The 26,150-nt window shown below is 49.9% G+C and overlaps 1 protein-coding gene across 2 annotated transcripts in view; it reads right to left on the bottom strand.

Annotated features, from left to right (window-relative positions):
- The window catches only part of Ppp1r16b (protein phosphatase 1 regulatory subunit 16B), a 120,384-nt gene that overhangs the window by 37,280 nt on the left and 56,954 nt on the right, over nt 1-26,150 (bottom strand). For both annotated transcript variants that reach the window (XM_008849580.2, XM_017802329.2), the window contains exon 3: nt 658-728. In XM_008849580.2, coding sequence (XP_008847802.1) covers nt 658-728 — 71 coding nt within the window. The remainder of the gene's footprint in view (nt 1-657; nt 729-26,150) is intronic.

Below are 26,150 nucleotides of genomic sequence, written 5' to 3'. Positions count from 1 at the left end.
CACAACTCAGCTTTTGGGCTCTTGCTGGGGTCAGGAACTAAAGGTCAGCACACAGAGCAATACAGGTCAAATGGTAGAGGGGAGCCCAGTGTGTATAAGGACCCAAGAGGCAGTGGCTGGCACTTGGGGGTATGGTGTAGCAGAGGCTGGAGTAGACTTTCAGCCTTTAGAGAAAGAATTATGTCAAAGCTCAGCTGAACACTGGGGACTAGTTAGGAGGCTGTGGAGGACAAAGCATCCACGGGGGTAGTGACAGTCAGCGCAGGCTGTCCCCAGGCAGGAAGGGCCACCACCACACTCCCTTGGAACAGCACAACGCCCATCAATTAGCTTTGTCCTCGCAGTGAGGGGGTGTCTTGGTGGCTGTGAATGTGTTCTGTCAACTTTGGAGTTCCACACAAATTCTCGGCTGGCTCTGGGGACACTGTGAACAAAGGCCCCCTGTCCTGGGAGCCTGTCACGGCATGCATGTGTATGTGCATCCAGGGGCTCTGTGGGCCTGTTTGTGAAGGACACATGTGCCTCCAAAGGACAAGAGCCTTGCAGCTGGGCTTTCCCTGTTCCTTTCCCATCTTCCCCCTCTGCCCTGAGGGTTTAGGGCAAGATTGTGGACGTTTGTCCAGATGGGGCACAGAGAACCCAGAGTAGCCAGCTTACCTGGTGCAAGGCTGTCAGTCCATCCTCGTTGCACAAATCAGGGCTGACCTTGTTCTTCAGGAAGTAGCGTACTGCAAGAGAAGGGGACAGAAGTAAGGTCCCTGACATACATTTGGGGGGAGCCAGGTAAAACCCATCCTCCCCAAGGCCGTGACACAAACTGTTTTGCTTATTCCCAACAATAGGATGATGAGCTATTAATAACTTTCCCATTTCACAGATGAGGAAACTGAGGCACAGAACCTAGGCCTTTGGTCCAGGATTTCTAAGAAGTGAATGGTACCGCCTGACTAATCATGAGGCAAGCTAACAAGAGTTCACGGCTGACAAGCTTTCCTCTGGGCCAGTCACTGATCAGAGCAGTATGGGGGGTCATTTTTGGCAGTTTTAGGGATGACACCCAGGGCCTTGTCCATGCTAGGCAAGTGCTCTACCATTGAGCTATGTGTCTGGCCCTTGTATGTTTTGAGACAGAGCCTTGCTAAGTTTCCCAGACTGACCTGGAACTTGCTATGTAGCACAAGCAGGCTTTAAACTTGTGACCCTTCAGCCTCAGCCTGCAGAGCAGCTGGGATTACAGGAGGGCACCACCAGGCCCAGCTGAGCAGGGAAACTGGCATAGATTGTCTATGAGGAACACTTTTTCATTCCTGAAGCCCATGCCCTAGAGTCTTACTGGCTGGACACTTCACACACTGTGCTTTAGTTTTCTCATCTATAAAGTAGGATGGTGGTTCTATCTCATGTGGGGTCGTGTGGCATCCAGGTAGCCAGCACATGGTTTGGAGGTGTCTCTGGCTGTAACTAGTTTATTACCATAGCAGGACCCTATGATGACTTACCTGTGGGTGACAAATGCCTTCTTCTGCTCTACTGAGTCTTGGGGAGGGGTGGTAGAGTCTTTATCTCCTGTCCTAGACTTTGTCCACCCCCATCCCCATCACATGTATGTGTGCCTGTGTGTGTTCGGGGGTGGTGGATGGGTAGGCAAGGACCTGGGGAGTGAGGGAAGCCAGTGTACTAATGATGTAAGGTAGCCTCTCCCCACAGTGCCTCCTCCTTACCCTGCCCCATCCAGGCCCTCGATGTCAGCTGGAACTCATATGTGCAAACGAGAGAAATGAGCAGTTAGGCTGTCAGCCTATGGACTGCTTCCTAGACCAGGCTTTGTTCACCCCAGAGCTTTAAAAGGATTCCACCCCCACCACCCTACCCCACCGTGGCCAGCCTTCAGCGATATGCCTCTCTCCATAGAGATCCATGAGGCTGATAGCAGAGGCCACTGGAGCCCATGGTTCCTCATTCTGGTCCCTATTTCTACAAAACTATCCAGTGGCCCTTGCCCACAGGGCTGCCTGGCTCTTTGCTGGACCTGGCCTCCCAGGGCTGGACTGAGCAGTGAATGGTCAAGTGGAGCCCAGAGCCAGAGGACTGGACAAGGGGCAGCTGCCCGAGGACAAGTGGACAGGCTTAGATGTACAAACTCCTTGTGGGAGAAGCCACTATAAGTTATGGTGCTGGTGAAGGGGAGGTGGGCCATGAGATCCTGCAAGTGGGAGGAGCAGGTTGGTGACAGTTTGCAGAGCCTTCTCACATCCCTATTAACACGTGAGCCAAGGCCACATCCAAATGTTCACTGTGGCCACTGTCTCTACATGATGGTTCATGCAGCCAGGCAGGGCCGAAGACATCTCAACAATGTGACTCTAGTATAGGAGACGGGTTAGGAGAGAACTGTGAAGGCACAGAGGAGACTGTGCACTCTGCAGGCCAACAATCAATCTCAAAGGTGCCAGGGGAAAAACAGGATAGACAAGGGTGGGGCAGTTCTCAAGTCTCAGGAGCCAGAGAGATGGGGTCATCACTCAGCCCCATTCTCACAGGCCCAGCTCCTCTACACCCTGGCTTTAGCATGAACAGAGACCCTGTATGAAGGAGAGGTTGAGGCCTCCACCCAGCAAGATGATCTCTCCAGGGGACTTGCCCAAGATGCATTGTTGCTAAGGGTTGAGTGTGATGGAATTTTGCCCAGTAAAAGACAGATCCTTTTAGGTCTCTGAGTCTCCAGACTCTTTCCGTTATACATACCTATAGCTCCTAGCATCTCATGAATAGCCTTATCACAACCATGCCTGTACAACTGTTTAGGCAATTACAGATTTTGTGTCCATCTGCCTGTTGAACAATAGGCCCAAGAAGGCAGGACTGTGGTCTGGTGTTTATGACTCTGTCCCTAAAGCCTGACACACAACGAGTCCTCAGGAACTTCTTCAGGACCTTGACATCCTTAGCAGCTCCCTAGTTCAGCTCAAAGACACAGGCTCTCCATCTCTGACCATGGACAACCACCTCAAGTGCTGACACCAGGAGATGCCTGTTGTGACAGGCAGCTCTGCCTGCACGCTGGAGCCTCCTATAGAGCTTAGTATCCTAGCAGCTGGTTCCAGCCTCAGGGCTGCTTGAGGAGATGATGGCAAAGCCACTGGAATGGTTAATCTTCCTGTTGGATCTATAACTGCCATGGAAGCACACACCTCTGGGCATGTCTATAAGGGCATTTCCAAAGACACTTAAGAGAGGTGGGAAGATCCACCCTCAAAGTGGATGGCACTATCCCATGGGCTGGGGTCCTGTACTGAATAAAATGAGAAAGTAGGGTGAGGTGGCACATGCCTTTAATTCCAACACTCGGGAGGGAGGGAGGAAGGAAGAGAGGGAGGGAGAACGCTGGCTGAGTACCAGCATTCCAAACCTTCTGCTTCCTGATTGTGGATGCAATGTGGCCAGCCACCTTTCTCTCCTGCCACCACGCCTTCCCCACCATGATGGGCTGAACCCTTGAACTGTGAGCCAAAATAAACCCTCCATCCTTCCTTAAGTTGCTTTTGTCAGGTGCTTTGCCACAGTGATGAGAAGTAGTGAATAGCCACCAGCCTGTCTATGGGCTAGCAGTGGTACCCTGAGCTTGATAGAAGATTCTGGGGAGAGAAGTGGCCATTATGACCTTGTCCAGGAGGGATTTCTGGAAGGTTCTGCTCACATGAGCAGACTGAGGTTGTCCAGGGTGAGCAATGGCTCAGGCTTCCTGTCCGGGAGACAGACGCTCAGGCAGAAAATAAACATCAGTCACCAAAAGCAGAGTCTGCACAGTAATTATTGGGGTGCTCTCTGCACTGTCTAAGAGCCCAAGCCTTGTAATTACCCTGAAGTCGGGCAGTTATTTTCAGCCCAAGAAGTGGGACAGATCATCCCCATCTCTAAGGAACCCTTAATACCCACGAGCCAAGACCGCCTCAGCAACTAACCCCCAGCTCTCAATGGGAGGCCAGAGCCTGGCTCTGGGCCCAGCTCCCTGGAGCAAAGCCCTGCTATCCAGTGCATAGGCAGCAGGATTCTGTTTGCTTTTTGTGGTGCTAGGCTGGAACCCAGGGCCTTGCACATGTTAGGAAAGGACTCTACTACTGAGCTCCATCCCCAGTCTCCAAATCCTTTCCTTGCTGAGCATTTCCTGTGCATCCAGGGGCAGGGCAGAACTGTTTGTGCACTTAACACCTGTCACTCTCCCCTTAGCTAGAAGAGGAAACAGAGGGTCAGGAGGTCACAAGCAGGAGCTCAAATACGGCTCTGGGCAGTGAGGCCTCTGCTCCTCCAGAATAGGAACCAGCGTTTATAAGCTTCTGAGCCAGGCTAAGAGTCCAGAACCAAGCTGACAGTTGATGTGGGAAAGAAGGGAACACACAGCAGTGGCCTTTACTTCTGAGACCAGCAAAGCATCAGAAGGCCTCAGGTCCCAGGTGGAGCCGCTTCTCACAGAGGGCTCCAGGACCACAAGCAGGACAGAAGAAAGATGGACCTGGTAAGGTGTGGGGGGCATAGTTAAATCTGTCAAGCCATGCACATGAATGTGTCTTTACTCCTGCTAAAACCCTCCCAGTCCACATTGATCTTAGGGTAAAGTTCAGACTCTTGCCATGCCTTTCATGGGGGTTAACAAACTGGTCCATTTCTACAAATAAAGTTTTATTGGAATCCTCTATACCCATTCATTTACATACTACCTACACTGTTTTCATCTTGGAGCAGTGGAGCTGAGCGTCATAACAGACTGCATGGCCAGCACACAGGGCCTGCTACATGATCTATGCGGAAAGGTCTGTAGCTGCTTGGTCTTCAAGGTCTGACACAGTGTGGCCCCAAGCAGGGGACAGATTATTTCCATCACAGACTCTGTGGATACCGTGCTCTGGAACTGTACAGTGCACAGCCATACCATACTCTTGTGTCCTCACCTCTCTGAATTCAGGTCTTATTCTCTGAGAATCCTCAACAATGAAGGAAGTCAGCTTGGGGGTCTAAGGGTGGACAGGAGGTCAGGAAGCACAAGGACAATGGGGAGGCGGTCTCTACTCCCGTTGAGAATGCCTGCGTCTCCCTTGCCCACCAGGTTCCAGTTCCCAGGCCTGGCCATCAGTTTATCAGTGACCATGCGTTCTCACATATATATTTAGCTGTGGTCTTAGGCCTTCAGGTCTCCAGCTATAAAATGGGGATGAAACGAGCACCACCCTTTCAGGGTGCTGTGAGGATTTAGCAAGATATGGTCTAAGTGCCACTGTAATCATTTATTAGGATAATAATCACAAAAACTAATTGATGAGCCACAGCTTGGGTCCTGCCTGGGCTGGGTGCTGGGCTCTCTGACAATCAACATTGACATCTGACATCTGTTGAAAGCGCTCAGGCTGGTCCTGAAAGAGATGGCCTCTCTCCACAGAGTTCTGACAGAGGCTGACTAAAAACTACAGTGAGGCCCTAGAGGGTGTCCCTGTCCCCTCACGAGCAGGACACTGAGGTAATGAAGAGGTTGCTGCTGCTCTCCTCCCCGAGCATTCTGCTCCCAGCACCACCCTGCATTCCACCCACACCTCCCAGGCAATCTGGCTGCAATCCGGGCCAGGAAGGCCATCTGCGCCTCCACTCTGCAGCTGCAGCACAGGTCTGCACAGGGGCCCTGTTTGCAGGAAGGGGGTGGCAGCTGCCTTCATAGAAAAAAAAAATCACTGCTGACAAACGTGTTTTCTTTGGTGTCTGACCCACCCTGTCCCACAGAGTGCACTGCCTAACCTTGAGCTGGTGGGTGACTGCAAGCACAGGGCGGACCCTCCTCATAAGGAGATGGGGGGGTGTCAGCTCATAGCAGGTGAACCTTGGGCAAGCTACATTTCCTCAGGGTGCCCAAGGCTTGCAAGGTGGCTTGACAGGTGAGTTCATGGGGCCCCAATCACCATACCCTTCTCCCCCATTTCCTTTGTCTTCAAGGCTCTGTATGAACCCTGCCTCATCCCCCCAATCCTACCTGCTCCCTGATCACTCACAGATCCAACTACACTGACTACTTTCAGTTTTCAAACTAACCAAACCTGAACTCTGACCCCAGCCTCTGCACACGCTGTCTCCAGCACCTGGAGCCCTCTTACTTCTCTACCTTGGGGCCAGCACACTCTTCTTCATTCTTCAGATTGCAGCCAAATGTTACCTCCTCTGGGAAACCTTCCCAGGTCTCCCCCGTCTCCACAGAGCTTCCCATATCACTTATCCACATGCCCTACCCTTCCACACTGCAGGAGCAGCTAATTCATGGCCCCCATGCAGACACTTGCTCCTGAGCCCTATGGACTATTTCTCATGCTGTCTTGCAGATGTAGGGCACCTCAGGGAGTGTGATTCAATGGCCAAAAAAGCAACCATTCAGAGTTTACAGGAAGCAGGGAGGAAATGTCCCTCCCCCAGCATCCTTCATCCAGGTGAAGAAACCTGAAGGCTGACTCATCATCAACCCCACCCCACACAGTCCCCATTTCAGGCTGTCACCAGGCAATCATTATCTCTCTCTCTCTCTCTGACTTTGAACACTTCACCCTTCCTTCTATAGCCCAACACCAACTGTGTGGGGTCTTGTGCTTGCTAAGCCCTTTCTAGGCATTGCATCAACCCTTCCTCACGATCCAGTTAGGAGAATTAGTGACCCACGGCTGGGGACTGACTACTGGCTATTACTGCACCTTTTACATATGGGAAACCGAGGGTGGGACTTGCACTTTTGGAACGATTTTCCCAAGTGCAGGGATGAGGAATGAAAGGCTTCGGATTTAAAATAATTTGTCTTTATTATTTGTATTTATTATTGTGTATGTATGGTGGGGGAGGGGGGAGGCATGCACGTACCACAGCGTGCATGTGGAGGTCACAGGACAACTCTGTAGAATTGCTTCTCTCCTTCTACCACTACATGGGTTCCAGGGATCAAACTTACGTCATCGAGCTTGTGCAGCAAGCACCTCTAACCACTTCACCATTTCACCGGCCCAAGTCTTGGGATCTGAACCAAGGCCTGGTTGGTTCCAAAGTTTCACCCTGAACCATTTTTCCAAAACGGTGCAAACAAAAGCCATAGACAGTATTGAGAAAAGTGCAAAGAAAGGTCAGGACTGCTGCTGATGGGAGTTCAGCATTCTAGAACATCAGGTGGGAAAGAAGACAGTGACAATGACAGCAGTCACTGTGCAGCCTCATTATTACCGCATGCAAATGAGATCCCGAGGCACAGATGCTGGCATTTAGCCTGAGGTCACGTGGCAAAAGAGAACCAGGTCTGCAGTGAGCTCCAACCCTCAGTAAACCTTCCTACCACCTCTCCATCCTTGGCAGACCCCATGCCACCCCTGATCCCAAGTGGCAACATGCCACCTATGGGGGCTGCATCTCCTCCGTGGAAAATCCTCCCCCACACTGACCCCGTTTCCCACCCTCAAGGTGCTAACAAGGCTGCAGTGGACCCAGCCCTCAGTCTAGCATGCTCAGAAAGCAAAGGTGTCCTCGGTGCTCACTGCATTGTGCTTCCAAAATCACCCCACTGAGAAATTTCAACTTTCCACCCACCACTGCTCTTCCCTGGAGCAGAAAAGGCCAGAAATAGCTGCTTCCAGGGAAGCCTGGTTTCCTGGGGCTGGGGGCAGAGGCTCAGTTGAGTCTAATGGTGGCTTTTCAGTGACAGGTGCAGCAGATTCTCTTCCGGCAGTTTCCCAGGGTCCTTGGTAGTGAGTCAGCCACAGGAAGAGTGACCTAGGAAGGTGCAAGTTTCCTTCAAAGTCACATCCCAGTCCCTCTTCTCCCTCACAGCAGCACTTCAGGATCATTCTAGAAGAGGTGGCGTTAGAGGATAAGAAAAATTGGTGAACATATGTGAGGACCCTCCACTGCTCACTGAAAGAGTGAGCCTGCTTTAGGGTAATTATCAACTGACCAAGTGGCCAGGCGACCCGGCCCAAGTGACCAGGCGACCCAGAGAGGCTACTCTGAGAAGACTGAGCCTGTATGCCTCACAGAAACTCTGAGACTTTGGCTGTTTAAGGTGATGCATGCCTGTATCCCAGCATTTGGGAGGATCATGATTTCCAGGACGACACAGTGAGACTCCATCTCTAGAACACCAAACAAACTTATACACCAATATTTAGAACAGCATTGTTAATATAATCCCAAAGTGGGAATAACCTGTGAATATATGCAAAAAATTCCAGGTAACAGAATTATTATTCTACCATAAAAATAAATGAAGGGGCTGGAGAGATGGCTCAATGGTTAAGAGTACTGGCTGCTCTTGTAGAGGACCTGGGTTCAATTCCCAGCACCCACAGGACAGCTCACAACCGTCTATAACTCCAGTTCCAGGAGATCTGACACTGTCTTCTGAGCTCCATGGGTACTGCATGATGGTGGTGCACTTACCACTTATGTACATGCAGATAAAACACACACATATAAAATAAAAATAAATAAAAATAAGAAATGAAGTACCACCACATACCACAACATGGATGAACTTGAAAGCATCATGCTAAGCAAAAGACTCTAGACAAAGAAGGCTGCATGTTACACGGTCTCATACACATGCCTGGCAATGTCCTAAGCAGGTTAGGTACTAGTAACAGACAGCAGATTGGTGGTGGCCAGGGTTGGGGTTCAGGCAGAGAGATTGAAGCGATTGCTAATGAGTCCAGGGTTTCCTTTGGGAATGATGAACATGTGATGGAATTAGCTGATGATGATGGCTGTGGAAGGTCTTTCCTGTACCCACGGGGCCAAGACAGGGCTCAGTACATCATACGCTTGGATCCGCCCCCCCCCATAAGCCTCCAGGATCTGGCCTCCAGTCACCTCTCCTGGTATCATTCCTCCAGGCACTGCAGGCCCCTTTCAGGACTACCCAGGCCCTACCATCTCTGTGCATCTCTCTCTGTGCCTGCTCCTGTGCTGTTTCCTCTGGTTGCCTTTCTCAACTTCCCTTCACCTGGTTTGACTTCACTTGGCCTCCAGGCCCCAGTTTAAATGTCACTGCTTCTGTGAAGCCTCCTTTACACCCCTCAGTTCCTGGGCTGGCCAAGTTCCTTTCAAATGTGTTATTTCTGTCCCACCCTGAGAACACAACACTAGAGTATTACTGTGTGTGTCTTTTCTGGGATGTTGGCTCTAGAAGAGGTGGGGTAGGAAAGCCACCTTGTACTATTTTGATGGAGTTCAGGCCCCCAGCCAATAGCTGAGCCTACAGGAAAAGATGGGCCCATATGGCCTCCACCCAAGCTGCAGAACTGGCTGGAGCATCTGTTTTTGGGCTACCTGGTATCGTCTCTGTGGGTTGGCTTGCTCACTGGTAAGAAGGCCCTAGACTCTTCCATCTCAGACAGAGTATTTTCCCCTTGACTTGTGTCAAGAGCATTTTTGATCCTTTCAGTATCACCATGACAAGGCCACAAAGGTGACCTGCAGCATGTAGCTATCTTTCTGGATGTCTAGGACATGTGGCTGTACTGGATACAGGTATTCCTATCAGCCACCCAGATGCCTCTGCCCAAGTGTAACTTACACCTAGTGTCAAGAGTGTGCGGGAAAAGTGATAGCCACTTTAGGATGTAACTTTGTCTTCTTATAATTTTTTAAAAATTATTTTATGCTTATGAGTATCTTGCCTACATGCATGTTAAATGCAACTGTATCATGCAATGCCCCTGGAGACCATAAGAGGGGTCCAATCCCCTGGAACTGGAGTTATAGACAGTTGTTGGCTGCCATGTAGGTTCTGGGATTCAAACCCAGGTCCTTCCTCTGCAAGAGCAGCCAGTGCAAATACCCACTGAGCCATCTCTCCAGTCCCTATGTTTTTAATTTTTGAAATAGGCTCTCACACTGTATCCCAAGCTGACCTTGAACTCCTGATCCCCCTTCCTCTACGTTCCAGGTGCTGGGATTACAGGTATGCACCACCGTGCAGAGCTTTCCTGTCCCTCTTCTTGTCTGGACTATCCAGGCTCTACAGCTAAATGTTTATAAGCCCTTGTTGCGCAAATGAACAAATTCAACTTGTTTCTCCTCTAAGAAAACTCAAGTAAAGATTTCTGATGAGCTGGAGTGCAAGTTTGCAGTTCAACCTTCTTAGAAATGTACATTCTGAAATGGGGCAGAGTGAGTGGGGAATTGCCTGCTAATGTGTGAGAGGGCACACACCAGCTCTCTTTAAGCAGGAAGAACACCAACAAAACAGTGTTCACGGAGATGGGGTACTACTGATCCTCATCAAAGATGCAGATGGCCTTGCCAGCAGCAGCCTTCTCCCTCCTCCTCCTCCTCCTCTTCCTCCTCCTCCTCCTCCCCCTCCCCCTCCTCCTCCTCCTTTTCCTCCTCCTCCTCCCCCTCCCCCTCCTCCTCCTCCTTTTCCTCCTCCTCCTCCCCCTCCCCCTCCTCCTCCTCCTTTTCCTCCTCCTCCTCCCCCTCCCCCTCCTCCTCCTCCTTTTCCTCCTCCTCCTCCCCCTCCCCCTCCTCCTCCTCCTTTTCCTCCTCCTCCTCCCCCTCCCCCTCCTCCTCCTCCTTTTCCTCCTCCTCCTCCCCCTCCCCCTCCTCCTCCTCCTGTTCCTCCTCCTCTTCCTCCTCCTCCTCTTCCTCCTCCTCCTTCTCTCTCTTTCCTCTTTTCACCACCCTCCCTTAGGTTTCTTGTCCCCTACAGTGCTTAATCTCAAAGACTCTGACAAGGGGACCATGTGCCTTCCAAAATGATCTGGTGACATCACCATTCCACTCAGGAACACAACAGACCCCAGCCTCATCAGCTCCTCATGCCTCGATGATTCCACCTCCAGAGTCCTCCAGGCACCCCCCCACACACACAGCTAAGGGTCCAAGAGGCCTGATCTCCCTTCAGCCGCGGAGCCGCTGCCGCAGAACCTCTGACAGGCAGCCTGGGAACTCTCCAAGGTATCTGCTCTTCCAAGTCCCCTGTCCCCAAATGCCCCGCCATGCCATCCTCTTTGTGGTTCCCCCTGTTCTCCCAGTGCGGTCTCTTTTCACCCATCTCTCCTGATTTTTTAAAAATTTATTATTTTATGTGCATGAGTGTATTCCCTGCATTTGTGTAAGTGCACCAGTGTCTTGCAATGCCCGCAGAGGTCAGAAGAGAGTGTCAGATCCCCCCAGAACTGGAGTTATGGACAGTTGTTAGCCGGCATGTGGGTGCTGGGAATGGAACCCAGGTCCTCTGCAAGAGCAGCCAGTGCTCTTACCACTGCGCCATCTCTCCAGCCCCCTGATTTTTTTTTATCACAATCATTTCATATCTCCAGGCAAATAATAGATAAAAATATTCCTGGCCTTCCAGGTAGGAGATGTGGCATAAAGACACTGCCATGGCTTCATGACCAACATAATATTAACAAGCACATGTTGACTATTTTCCAAGCATGACTCACTGTAACTGCATCTCCAAGGGCTCCAATACTCTCTTCTGGCTTCTACAGGTACCTGAAAATACATGGTATACCTGCACCCTCCCCCACAAAAATGAAAGTAAAAGTTTAAAAAAGGCCAGGCATGGTGGCACATACTTGCTATCCCAGAGCTGGGGAGGGAGACAGGTGGGTCCCTAGGGCTCACTGGCCAGTCAGTCTAGTCAAATTGGTGAGCCCCAGGCCAATGAGAGAACTTGTCTCAAAGAAAGAAGGTAGATGACTCCTGAGGAACCAAACCCAAGGTTGTCCTCTGACCTCTACAAGCAAGGGCACACACACACATGCAGCCAAATACATACGTGTGCACCCAAACACAGACATGTGAGCACATACACACACAAGACTATAGACTTCACTGAGTCACAAAATGCAAGAAAGAGCAATGAAATCTAAACACTTCAAAAACATGAACCCTGTTGACCCCCAGACCAAACATCTACACTTAGCATAAAGGAGGAGCTCTGCTTCCCCTTACTCTATAAAGCAGTGAAAATTTGCTTTGCATAAAAGGAAAAGGATTCAACTTTGTGCTGGTTACAAAGAGATATGTCACAAGCACAGTAACAGAGAGATTAAAAATAGGAATGCTCAAATATAAAACAGGCAAACACAAACGTGAAGGGGCGGAACATTACTATGATGCAGAATGGAATTCTGGGCAATTAAGGAGGCAGTGAACCTGAGGTTGAGCAAAACAAATGCTTCAAAATGATACACATCCCGCCTTATACTTCATCCTGGGACTTAATGGAGTCGAGTCAGAAACAGAAAGCAGATCAATGGCTGCCTGAGGCCAGTGGTGGGAAAAGTCAGTCCTATCAGCGAGGAGATCCTACGAACTGCACAGCCAGTACAGCAAAACCCAGCAAAGTCAAGTGTCAGAAATCAGAAGCACAGTTGCCTTGGGAGCCCTCAGTACACGCACACACCCTAAAGAAAATAATAAAGAATGGGGCTGGAATAAAATCTTTTTAAAATTTTTTATCTTGGGGATGGTCAGATGATGACTCATCAGTTAAGAGCACTGGTTGCTCTGGCAGAGGACCCAGGTTCAATTCCCAGCACCCAAATGGTGGCTAACAAACATCCATAACTCCAGTTCTAGGGGATCCGATGCCCTCTTCTGACCTCCTTGGGCATTGCTCAACACAGGTACACTTACATATACACAGGCAATGTACTCATACACATAAAATAAAAATGATTTTAAAATTCAGAAAATTTTTATCCATTTATTTTTATTTTTATGTGTGTGTATTTGCCTGCATGTATGTAAGTGTACTACCTGTGTGCAGTGCCTGCAGAGGTGAGAAGGGGGTATTGGATCCCCTGGAACTAGAATTAGGGGTGGTCGTTAGCTGATATGTGGGTCCTAGAGGCCAAACCCAGGTCCTCTGCAAGAGCAGCCAGTGTTCTTAACCACTGAACCATCTCTCCAGCCCTAGGAATAAAATCTTAAAAAATAAAATAAAAAGATTACAGAATAGATGGGGACAGACAGCAAGATGGCTCAGTGAGTAAAGCTGCTTACCATAAGTCTGATGACCTGAGTTCAATCCTTAGGATCCACATGACAAGAGAGAACCTACACTCTTACATTGTCCTTTGACCTCCACACATATACCATGGTATGCATCCCCCCCACATGCAATCAACCAACCAATGAATGTAAAATGTTTTAAAGAGAATGGCGAGGTGGACAGACAAGACTTCTTGTAGCAGGAAAGTACTTTAACCCATGTGGTTTATGATCTAGAAATCTTGGAAGCAACTCACTCATCTAAACAACTGGACATGGATTGAGAAGATTCTGGAACATCAGGCAGCGGAATATTCTGATTGGTATCTGTATCTGCAAGGTTTTAATGACCTGGTACAATACTGAGATGCAATAGAGGGTAGGAAAACAAAGATTCAGACCGACACGTTCAATGCAGTCTCAGCTGGAGGAGAGGCATGTGTTTCTCACATCCACATACTCATCACTGGAAAAACTTAAGACACATTCTCATCGATGACGTTCATTTTACAGTTGCCGGTGCTTTCTGAGCATCTTGAGGCCTGTAGGTACTGCCTTAGAGTAAAATTTTTTGGTTTCACTAAACAGCAATAACCCACCACAGAAGGATCAGCAGGGACAGAAATGAAATCTCACACTGGCTGATCCCTTGGAGGACCAGGCAACGCTGAGATTCCCACGCTAGCATGTTTATTTGGTGCAGGGGACCAACAAACTGCCACCCAGAAGTCAACATTCAGCCTGCCATACCTCTTGAAGTTAAGTATGAGGGCTTCAGAGGGTTTACCTCAGGGCAGACAACTGGGGAGACTAAGGCAGGAGAATCAGGACTTGGAGGCCAGTCCCGGTTACATAGTTACTTTGAGACCAGCTTGATCTACACAGCAAGATCCTGTCTGAAATAAAACAAAACAAAAATGAAGACTAATTTGTTTCGTGTCTGTGTGCTCCTGTGTCTGTCTGTGCACATGGGTGTGTGTGGTGGCCAAAGACCAACCTTAGCTGTCATTTCTCAGGACCCATCCCTCTTGATTTTTCAATACAGGGTCTCTCGCTGGTCTGGGCTGTCTGATTAGGCTGGGTTGGCTGGACATCAACTCCCAGAGACCTGCCTGTCTAGGCCAGTGCTGGGATTACAAGCACATGCAGCATACCCAGCTTTTTAAAAAGTGGGGTTTGGGGATCGAACTCAGGTCCTTCCACTTGCAAGGCAAATGCCTTATTGATTGAGCTATCTCCAGCCCCAGATTTCTATCCCCTGGAACTGGAGTTAAGGACGGTTTGTAGCCGTCATGTGGGTGCTGGGAATTGAATCCGGGTTCTCTGCAAGAGCAGTCAGTGCTCTTAACCCCTGAGCCATCACTCCAGCTCCACCAGCCTGATTTCTTCACCTGCTGGGGAGTGACGGGTACAAGGGCTTCCTGCTGTCACTTGCCTTTGTCACCCCTGTGCCTCTACTTCCAGGTCCCCTTAGCTGCCTCTCCCCTCTGCAGCACCGTGTTTCCTGTCAAGAGCAGGGTTTTTTGAAACCTGGATGGTGCAGCTGCAAAGAGGATGGTATTTTTATCCAGCCCCTGCTTCCTGTTTGCTGGCTGGGCGAGGGGGGGGTGATATATGTTTGCTGGGGTTTGGTTTAGCCCTTTCTGATAGACTGGGCTTTCTTGTCACAGAACCGAGGAGTCAACCTCCTAATCAGATGTGTGGCAGGCTCCCCAGACCCACCTGCTCCAGGCCCCTGGCCCACATATCTTTCCTCCTGCTGCACAACCTCCTGTGGCTCCAAGACAGCCATCTCCGTCATCTTCTGCCTGCACAGGAGCAGAAACCAGGGCAGCTGGTGGGCAGAGGGGAAACCAGAGCATCTCTGCTGCAGGAAGTGGAAAAATCCACTCTCTTATCAGACAGAAACAGCTAGAGAGATGCTGGCAAGCCTGAGGGGAGCAGCCTGCAGGTTCCCAGAGCTGCTGGAACCCTCTATTCTCAGCCAGCCCTGACTCAGAGAAGACAAGGACCTGATGCAGGCAGGGCTTGGATGGGGTCTCAGAATACCCTGAGCACTGGAACCTGGAAGGTCATCTGTGGATGCTCCCAGCAACAGACAAAGTGGTCACAGTCCTCAACCTTCACATCCTCAAGGCATAGCTAGATGTAGGGACAGAGAGCGGAGATGTTGGTGATTATCAGGAGTTCACGTTTAGTTTACTGAGCACTTGCTGCATGCCTTGCCACGTGTTTGGCACATGACCTCATTTAGTCCCTGAAGAAGTGAGGCAGGCTTAGGATGTGCTCCTATTTTTAAAACCGGGAAACTGAGGCATGGGAAATTTGATTCACTTATCCCCATCTACTCAGCTGGGAGGAGACTCCAGCAACTCCACTTTTGAACTTGCTCTGCCATGATGATTTCAACACACTTTTTAGATCCAAATGTGCCCTCAGGTTTTGAGGGCTGGAGACATATAACCCAGTGGCTTCCTGTTCCCTGTGCTGAAGTGTGCCCAGTATCAGGTTAGGAACCAGAGGCTTGTGAGAGCTAGTGTCAGCTTTGCCACACTTGTGCCCATCCTGGAGACACACCTCCATAGCACAATGCCGGGGACATGCCATCTAGCCCAGTACTGAGCCTGGCATGCAAACACGGGTTCCCTCCCAGTGTCCCTCAGAGCCCCACTTTTCTGTCTATACAAAATAGGAGCTCTATAACCTCACCAGACTGAGAAGTCAGCCAACATCTGCGATGGAGCAAGCTGCTGAGCCCCCCTGATTCTCCTCTGCCTTACCTTCTAGCCCCAGAAAGCCTCCCTCAGGAAGGTGGAGCCCAGCCTTGGAGCCTCAGGACTACAAATGGCAGCTGTTGGCAGCGAACCTCTTTAGAGATTTTGTGGACTGACTGTGGGATGGGGCCAGAGGAGCCCTGCCTGAGTGTGGAAGTCAGTCTTCTAGGCAACATCCAAGCCTCCAGGCTTCATGGGAGGTAGTCTCTTGAGTAGCTCCCTCCCCCACTGAATAGAGCAGATGTGTCTGTGGAGGGCAGCTTCCAAAGCTGGCTCATAAGAGGCATTCTAGGCCTTCTTATCCCTCGGATAATAGACTCTCAGGAAAGATTACAGCAGCCCTGCTGGGGAGATCTCTAAGGAGAAACTGAAACTCCTGCTAGCAGCTGGGAAATTATCTTGAAGGTGAATTCTCTAGCTGGGTGGCCAGACCTGCAGATGACAGGAGCCCCTGGTAACACTGACCACATCCTCCTGAGAGGCCAGACTCAATTTCCCAGCTATCCCAACTTCCTGACACATAGAAACACATAAGCCAGGTGCAGTGGCACAGGCATATAAGGCCTATAATCCCAGCTATTCAGGAGGCCAAGGCAGGATGATCGCAAGTTCAAGTTCTGCCTGGGTTACAAAGTTCAAGGCCAACCTGGGTAACCTGGTGAAATCCCATTTTTAAAAAAACAACCCTATAGCTGGGCATGGTGGTGCACACCTGTAGTCCCAGCACTCGAGGCAGAGGCAGGCAGATCTCTGTGAGTTCAAGGCCAGCCTGGTCTACATAGTGAGTTCTAGGACAGCTCGGGTTACAGGGAGACCCTGTCAAGAACAAAAAAAAAAAAAAAAAAAAAAAAAAAACCCTAAAGACCAGTATGGTAGTATATGCCTGTAATCCTAGCACTTGGGGGAGAGGGCAGGAGGATCTGAAGTTCAAGGTCATTCTCAGCTATATAATGAAGATGGATGGTCCTGACTTCCAGTGTTGTGGCACGCCTGCGCGCACACGAACATATCATGCACCCATAATAATAATAATAATAATAATAATAATAATAATATAATTTAAAAGAGTTAGGGATGTAGCTCAGTAATAGAGCTCTTAACCCAATATGTAAGAGACCCAGGCAATTCCCAGCACCACCAAAAGATAGAGGAGGAGGCAACCAGAAATGGAAATAATAAATGTTTGCTCCTGTTTGAACTTATTATATTGGGAGAGCTTTGCCATGCAGCAGGCATAACTTAATACTCCAGAGAAGAGTTCCAACCTGAGACAGAAGGTTGGGCCTGGAGACACATGGCAGAGCTGGGCCTATAGATGCCTCAGCCTGTGAGCCTCTCCTGGCCCACAGTCAGCCACATTTCCCTTAACCAGAACATTCTTCTCTGAAGCCTCCTGCTGACTCAGGGCTTCTGTTTCTGCCCACAGTGCTGAGGTCCACATGCGTCACTTCCCACCAGAGTCTTTCTGGTTCCAGCAGGACAGCTCAAGCTTCTCTAGCACGTGATGCTGGAACCCTCCAGAGCTTGGGTCCCACTGACCTGGCAGGATGGAGGTGGGGAGGAAGGCTGCAAACTCTGTCCCTCAACAGCTGCTGAGAGTTTCCAAAGTCACAAATCTGGCACATTTCTCTCCTGCTTAAAATGTCTCATGGGGGTGGGGGCAGGGGCAGTAAGATGGCTCAATGGGTAAAGGTGCTTGCTGCCAAACCTGACAATCTGAGTTTGATCCCAAGGACCCGCATGGTAGAAGCAGAGAACTGACTTCTGCAAGTTATCCTCTGACTTCCACATGCATGTCATGGCACACAGTAACACACAGTAACACACACACGTACACAATAAAAAAACAACACTTTGAAGGGCTCCCTGTCCCTGAGAGGGGTCGCTGGACCAAAAGCAGCAACTGTGATATATTGGAATTTATTAGAAACACAAAGCCAGTGGCGCCACCCCAAACCATGAGCCAGGAACTCTGAGTTCTGAGTGGTCAATACTCAAAGCCCAGCCCCTCAATGATCACACCCTACTGAATTTGAGAAAGGTGAGCTCATCTCTGTAGTGACAAGTCCCCTCTTGAGGCCCCTCACCTTCTCTCCTCCCAGCAAGACCCTTCCCCACCCTCACAACATGCAACAGTCATTCAATTCATATCCATTAGACATTAAACAAGTGAATGAACCACACACATCCCACGCAATAAATCTTCCTTGACCCAGACCTAGTGCCCTCAGCAGCAGTGTCCACCTCAGTCAGCACCCGCCACCTTCCACAGCATCCCCCAAAGACCCTGTGGGGCCATGGTGAGCTCAAACTGCTCAGGCTCCTGATTGAGGCAGGCTGGGGTATTAACACTGACTACCTGTTGGAATATCTTAAAGTATTCCAATTCACTCGCCTGCTTCCTCTCCACCACAGGGAAGCTAACTACATGTAAAGTTCTGTATGCAGTTGACACTATTTTTCAATTGGCTGGAACTGAGCTAGACGGTGGATATGTGGTCTCATGACTTCAGGCACAACTATGGGCTCTGTGGGGCCTCTGGACGCCTCCATCTTCTCCTTTCCCCCTCATCTCCTCCTTCCTTTTTCCTCTGTTCCCTCTTCCACTCATTCTTCCTCCTCCCCCTCCTCCCTTTCTTCCACCTTCCTGTCTCCTTCTCACAAACAGTCACTGAAAATTTGCTGGTGAACTCCCGCCATCTGGCTGAACACAGAGTAGATGCCAAGAGCACTTGCTGGATGAATTGACCAACGCCCAGAATGCAGACTGACCCAGAAGTGACCCCAGGGTGTTGCCCTCATATCCAGTTCCTGGTACCTGTCTGTTTGTGTATACTTTTTCCCATTTTAGCTCAAAAGCAGCCAAGTTCCAAAGGCACTCTTATGTAACTCGGGGCTGGAGTCAGTTTTCTTCCTGTGGCCCGGGCCAGGTATACTTATGTCCTGGGGCCAGGACTCTGTAGGCAGCACACCTTGTTCTCAAAGAGCCAAGAAGCTGGCCAGGACATGGATCTGGGCTTCCATGCCTTAGGACCAAGCTCTGCAGTGAGGAGGGAGCAACAGGCCAAGTTGGGAAGATGAGGGGCACATGAGCCAGGGGATGTGGGCATCATAGCATGCCTCGGGTGGGTACCAGTCACCATGGGCATCAAAGCCCAGGTCACGGGCTGTCTGAGATAACCGTCCCCAATACACTCCCATGCCCCAGCCCTCAAGTCTGCAAGACCCTGGTAGGAGCCACAGTGTCAAAGCTGAACTGCCCCTTGTAAAGCAAGGAAGTTGGTGGGGTGTCCATACATCCTGGGTCCTGCTTCCCACTGGAATCTCACCTCCTAGCCTAGCACTGAGCCACCAGGGTTTTTCTCTGCCCCAGGCCCTTTGTGTGAGCTGCTTATCTTTATGCCTAGACAATTCTCTTAAGAATCTCTTAAGAATCTGTGCATTAATACACAGATTCAGGTCACCTAATGTCACCTTTTCAGAGAGACCTGCCCTAACTGGCCTCCCTACATCCATCATAATCTCTTTGTTGCCTCTCTAAGGACCCGTGTGTTCCTTCATAGCACTTAGTCATTCCTTATGTAGTAGTGTAGGGGATAAACTTGGGCCTCCTGAATGATGAGCAGGTGCCTGCCACTGGACCACAACCTGAGTCCCCTTTCAGTCACAGGCTGAGTGTTTGCTGACGTGTCTGCCAGCTCCCCTCATGGGTTGTGAGCCCTACTAGTCAGGGGTCTGTCTGTCATTCACTAGTGAATCTCTGACATCTGATACAAGGCCTGGCTCCCAGTAGGTGTCTATGAAAGAAGCTGGATGGAGGAGGGTCTGCCTGGGAGGGGGCATGAGCTGCCACTTCGCTTCCATTGGTCATAAACTCTCAAACCACAACTTCAAAACATCCGCACAGGGTAAGTAAAGGAAGTCTCACAGGGCCACATTGTTTGGTACCACTTGTACAACCTTCTAGAACAAGCACTGACTCTACACTGCATACCAGGAGGATGGTTGTAAAAATAGTTTTTAGAGACAATAAGCCGAACATGGTGGCGCACATCTGTAGCTCAGGAGGTAGAGGCAGGAAGGTCAGGAGTTCAAGGTCACCCTTGATTGAATAGTGGGTTTGAGGGCAGCCTGGTCTTAAATAAAAAGACTGTATCAAGTGCTGGAGAGGTTGTAGGGAAATTGGAGCCATACAGGTGGCAGGGTGCAAAGAGTGTAGTCACTATAGAGGCTGTGGAGATGCTTCCCAGGTTAACAGGACAGTTACCAAAAGCTCAGCAACCCACTTCTGAGATCTGCCACAGTGATTGGAAACAGGTGCTCAAACAGACGCCTGTGTATGCCAACCACAGCCCTGTACAGTGCCAAAGACAGACTGTGACAGTCAGAGTCCCTCAGGGAGCACAGCAGTATGTGTGAGATCAGTGCAGAGGGAAGCAGGCACCAGCACAGTTTTGGAGGGAAATGCGAACTGACAGCTGACAGCAACGCAATTTGGAAACTGCCTCTGTGTGAGGCTTCACTGAGTTCTGGTAGAGCTCTTTCCACTTAATCAGAAGACAAACTGAGGCACAGAAAGGTTAAGTGATCTTTCCAAGGTCACCTGGTGGAGTTGGGATTGGAGCCCAGATGGTCTCACTCCAGAGCCCAGGGTCTGAACCATGTACCTTGGCAATTCCTGGCTGGACCTGGCAAGAAGCTAGTCTTCAGTACCAGGTCGATCTTTAACCAGCCCAGCCCTGGGGCCATTCCTTACCTCAGCCTCATTAGCACCAGGTCTAATATTTGTACATTAATGGCTGAGGAAGGCAGAGGAGCTAAATGCAGTGCCCTTAAAAACATCATTTTAGATGGGGCTGGAGAGATGGCTCAGCAGTTAAGAGCACTGGCTGCTCTTGCAGAGGATCCAGGATCTGATGCTCCCTTCTGGCTCCCACAGGCATTGTACACACATGGGAACACTTACATATATGCAGACAAAACACACATATAAAATAAAAATAAGTTTAAAAAAAATTTTAAGACCACCCACACACACATACACACACACACACACACACACACACACACACACAACAAAAACAAAAACAAAAACAAAAAAAACCCAAAACCCAACATTTTGGTCATAAGAGCAGAGACAGCCTTAGGGAGGGTTGCAGCCTCTGTGTGTGTGTGTGTGTGTGTGTGTGTGTGTGTGTGCGTGTGGACTATCCATACAAGGGAATATTATTTGGCCATATAAAGGAATGAAATACTGCCAGATGTTACAACATGAACTTTGAAAACATTTTGTTTAAGGAAAAACCTAAACACAAACCAGCCCCCAGTATCTGATTCCATTTCTATGAAATACACAAAATAGACAAATTCATAGACCCAGAAAGCAGCTTAGTAGTTTCCAGGGCTGGAGGGAGACTGCCAAAGGGAGCTCGGGGGAACAGAGTCTTCTTTTGGAGTGATAAAAATGTTCTAGAACCTAGCAGAGGTGACAGTTCACAACCTTGCTGTGTACAACTGCACACTTTATAACAGTTTCTTGTTATGTCAGGTTTTTTTCTATTTAAAAGACATCACAGTGGTTCCACATTATGGGTGTCTGGCTCCACAGCTCTGCTCCATCCTCAGCCTAACCAGAGACCTGTACTCTGGGCCTTGCCTGCTGGGCTGGTCCTCCCTGTTGCTCTCAGTCTCCATGGTGAGAAAGGCTGGCTGGTGTCCTCACACCAGGCTCCATGCACAGCCAGCAGTCACCCACCCTCTCTCTGTGCCCAGGAACCTTCCATGTCATCTTGTTGAACCCTTCCAAGAATGTCAGGGAAAATACTGTGGGGGACCTCAGGCTGTATAGCTTAGGGGAAAGGGCTCAGAGAGACTCATCAGTTGAGTCCACATATACATCCTGCTGAAAGGAAAACACACCCAGATTTGGGGGTCTCCTTGTCCTATGGGGGCCCACAGCCTGTGTAATCACTGTCCCCCCAAAACCAAGAGCAGGAATCAAACCTTACAGGCCTTTGAAAAGCAGGCAAGGCATGAGGCCCTCCCGAGAGAGGCAAATGAAGACTGTGCCAGAGGCTAGGAGCCCTAAAGGTCAAAATCCTGTTCTGCCACTTGTGCTCAGGGTGAGTTTAGCAAGTGATAACTGCTCTGGGCCTCGGTCTCCTCATCTGTGACTTGGAGCCCACTGGGCAGCACTGTAGTAGAAGACACTTGAGGGAGGTGATGTGTGCAAAGAGGGGCACAGGTAGGACAGAGGGTCTGCATGCAGTTCTCCGCTGAGGCCAGCCAGGCTGTGGTGTGGCCCCTCCAGGTTGGTCCCCTCCCAGTCCAGGGCTGTCTCTCAATAGCCTTGTTCCGCCTGTTTCCTGGGATGGGAAGCAGGCAGGATTTGTCTCCTGCTCCACAGTGGAAACTCAGGCCACTCTGAATAGCAGCCCAGCTAAGGGGACAGTGCCGGAGAGGCAGACAGTCCTTGGGGACGGGGGTTGGGGCCGCCTGCATGATTGCAGGGTGACCCAGCCCATTTAATAGGGCATTCCGGGCCAGAAGCGGGCCACACTAATTAAGTGGAAACTGCCTTTCTGAAAATCGATTTCTGCAACCCCAGCTCCTTAGGGGCCAGGAGCCCTCAAACTGGGTCAGAGTCACCCACCTCTGGTTTCCAGCTCAAAGCTGATCCTGTACTGGTTCATCTTCCCCACCCCAGGCCTGCCAGGAAGAGGAAAGACAAGACACCCCTTCTGGGTTGAGGAGGTCCTGTGGCCCCTCAGTCATGCCTGAAGCCTGACCTCTGGCCGCTCACTGCCTGCTAGGCACTGTGCAACTTTGGGCACGTGGGTTTCCCTCTCTGTGCTTGCTTACTGCACTCACAGAGCTGTGCAATCATTAATTTAGAGCATTGTACTACCCCTCAGAAAACTCTATATGCATTAGCAGCCACCCAACCTTTCCTTTCCCTCCTCCTTCCTTAGGAAACTACTAATTTACTTTCTGATTTGCCTCTTAAAAACATCAAAATTGGAATGGAATCATTTAGTATGTGACCTTTTGTGTCCAGCTTCTGTCACTTAGCCAGGCTCATCCTCATTATAGCACAGGTCAATATTTCATTCCTTTACATGGCAAAGTACTATTCCACTGTGTGGATAGACCACATTTTATTTATCTATTCATCAACTGATGAACATTTCAATTAAAGTTATTATGAAAAATGTAGATAAGTTTATATATAGATGTAAGTTTTTATTTCTCTCATGGAAAACAGCTAGAAATAGAACTGTTGGTTCTTTACGTGTTTGTTAAATAGGGTCCTCAACGCATCTGGGGCCACCCAGCAGCAAATACAGGAATTTACCTGTACTGGGCACTTACTATGTGCCAGTTGCTGGTCTAGGCAGGATTATGTACACAGTCTCACAGTTTAATCAAGACAGCTATAACTGATACCATCATTGACCCATGAAAAAGCTGAAGTCCAGAGGGGCAAAGCCACTTGCTCGGCGTCACACAGCAAAGGCACCGGGACACAAGCCAGTAAAGGTTTTCTTCCTTCCCTCAAATTAGAGTCAAAGGGACAGGGGCGTGGCCAGGGCTGTGAAGGGAGTAGTGGGAAGCCCAGTCCCTTCACTCAAACTGGTGAAGGGGCCATCTCTGCGGGAGCTCGGAGTCACACAAGGAACTAAACCTGTGTGCAGGCATGGCTAACAGAGGCAGAGTGAACCAAGTTCATGTTTTGCAGACAGGAAGGGAGCCAGAAGTGCCGCAGGTCTCTCTGGTCAGACGACTTGATCTCATCCGGGAAGGTTGCTGGGAACTCTCCATCACACTGCTCTGTGCTCTCTGCTGCAGTTGTTAAGTGGAAGTAAATCAGCTGGCTTCCAGGAGCTGACTGCTGGGTATGGAGGCTCCAGTCTTCCCTGCTGGCCCAGTAAGGCCCTCTGCTCTAAGTTTAGGGGCACTAAGAAGACCTGCTCACTCTAGAGCTTACCCCTTCTAGAGGTCACAGGGCTCCTGCCTACCCTCCACCCCTCCTCTTCTGAGTATCTGGGGAAGCTAAATGGATGGCAGTCAGGGCTGATGCTCAGGCTGCCTGGGAGGAACACTAGGGTGGGCAGAAAAAGAATCCCACAGGGCGCTGAGCCCATCCCACTTTCCCACTCCGAGGGGGAACACACACCTGCTCTGGCCCTTTAGCCCTTTCTTCATTGGATTGCTCGTTTTCTCAACCTTGCTTAATCCTGCCTGGACCCAGCAGAAACCTTCAAGGCTTCTCAGGATGGTCAAGGTCATCCAAGACACTGGAGTCTTCTGCACAAAAGGTTAGCGGGTGTTTGAAGACCCAGCCTCACAGGCTCTCCTCCATGCCTCATACTCCAGGTCCATTTGCTGAGCCTGCTATCAGCATCCTTCCACTCTGAGAGGCACTAGGCTACACTGCAGTCAAGAGCACAGGCTTGATACTCTTTGGACTTTGGACCAAAATCACACCCAAGTTGGAAGCCCTAGGTAGGTTTGGGAATCTCTGTGCCTCAGTTTCCTGTCCTATAAGATGGGTGCAGCATCCCCACTCTTACTGGTTCTGCCTTAGATCTTTCCCATTGAATCCTGCTCAGTTCCACATCCAATCCACCAATGTCACTCTTGTCTCTATGGAACAGATGAACAGACACTGTCACTGGAGGTCAGCAATCACCTCATGTCCATTCTCCTCTCCTCATAACTTTTCTTGGTGCTCAGGCAGTGAGCCCAGCCCATCCGGCCCCAGTGGAGTCACTGGTGGAGAGCAAGGCTGAGGCTCTGCCTAGCCACAGTTTGGACCTGGGCCTTTCCTTCGGGAACACGGGGCTCAGCAGGGCTGGTGTTCTACCAGGTCCAGTAGGAGACCTTGAGCAGAGGGGAACAGTGGAAGGCCAGAGGCCACTGTCCTGGTTCCCAGGTGGACTGTGACTGTCAAGAACGTTCACATGGGATTGCCTGGTGTCATCCCCTTCCTTGAAGACACCCAGCTTATTCAACAAGGCAAGGAATGCCAGGAGTCATCAAGATGCCAGTGTCTAGTCCAACAGTGGAGCATACCTGCTATGACTTAACTCCCCTCCCCGAATTCATGCATTAAAGCCCTAAATACCTAAAGACCCCAGTGTGAGATTATTCAGAGATGGGCCTTTGCCAAGTGTTAGGTTTGACCACAGAACTTTCTCTCTCTCTCTCTCTCTCTCTCTCTCTCTCTCTCTCTCTGTCTTGCCCTCTCCTCCCCCAACATCGCTGCCATGTAAACACACTGAAGGTAAATGATAAGCCAAGAGAGTTCTCCAAGAAGCCAAGTACCGGAACCTTGACCTTGAACTTCCAGCATCTAAAATTGCCAGGAAGAAGATGTTTATCATTATCAGTGTCACTCAGTACCTGGTGGCACAAGCTGACTAGACAGTTCCCTAGTGCCCCTGGAAGTCCTCGAACTGAATCCACCTGAAGACCCCCTGGGGACACTGGCCCCATCGGCTGTGTCCTAAGGACACCTGGGCCAATGGCATGATTAACCACCCAGTGCCATGAATCAGAAGGTATGGATTAGCCTGAGCACACCAAGACCAGAACGTATTTGCCAAAAATGGAACTTTAAGAAATCTACAGAGCTGTGTGGGCTTAAGAATGTATTTTCAGCTGCAGAGGCAAGGAGGTGCACTCGGCTCATCCCCAAACCTACCTACTGATCCGTCTGCATCCGCTCCAACTCCCCTTCCATTAATTGGTGCTTAACCTTAAGCTTCCTTTAGGGAAAAACAATTTCACCAATCACCAACTTTTTGGAGTAGATGGCTTAGCTGGGAGCCAGTGGCTGGTTAAATGGGCAGCATCTCCTCAGGCATCATGAGTAAAGACTCAGATGTGCTCTCCCCAGGACCCATATGCAAATCTTTCTTAATTTTTTTTTCTAAGGCCTGGAGTTATTCTTACACAAGCACTTGGTGCCAGATGTTCTGTTTTGTTTAAGAAAGGGTGTCATATAGCCCAGACTGGCTACATAGCCAAGAATGACCTTGAACTTCTGGTTCTCCTGCCTCAGTCTCCTTAGTCCTGAGATGACAGGTCTGTACCACCATGCCTGTTTATGCTGGGGATGGAAACCATGGCTTTGTGCATGCCTAGCAAGCCCTCTACCCACTGAACCACATCCTCCCAGAACACAGTATTCTGTTTTCATTTGTTCTGGTATATTGAAATAAGGTCTCACTTATATAGTCCAGGCTAGACTTGAATTCTCTATGAAGCCCAAGCTGACTTCCAATTTGTCCTCCTCCAGTCTCAGTCTCCCTAGGGCTGGGATTATATTTGTATACCACCAAACCTGGCTGAAGATGCTTT

Source organism: Nannospalax galili, unplaced genomic scaffold, assembly GCF_000622305.1.
Source record: "Nannospalax galili isolate Female #2095 unplaced genomic scaffold, S.galili_v1.0 scaffold765, whole genome shotgun sequence".
NCBI classification, from domain to species: domain Eukaryota; kingdom Metazoa; phylum Chordata; class Mammalia; order Rodentia; family Spalacidae; genus Nannospalax; species Nannospalax galili.
This window is presented reverse-complemented; position numbering and strand designations above follow the sequence as displayed.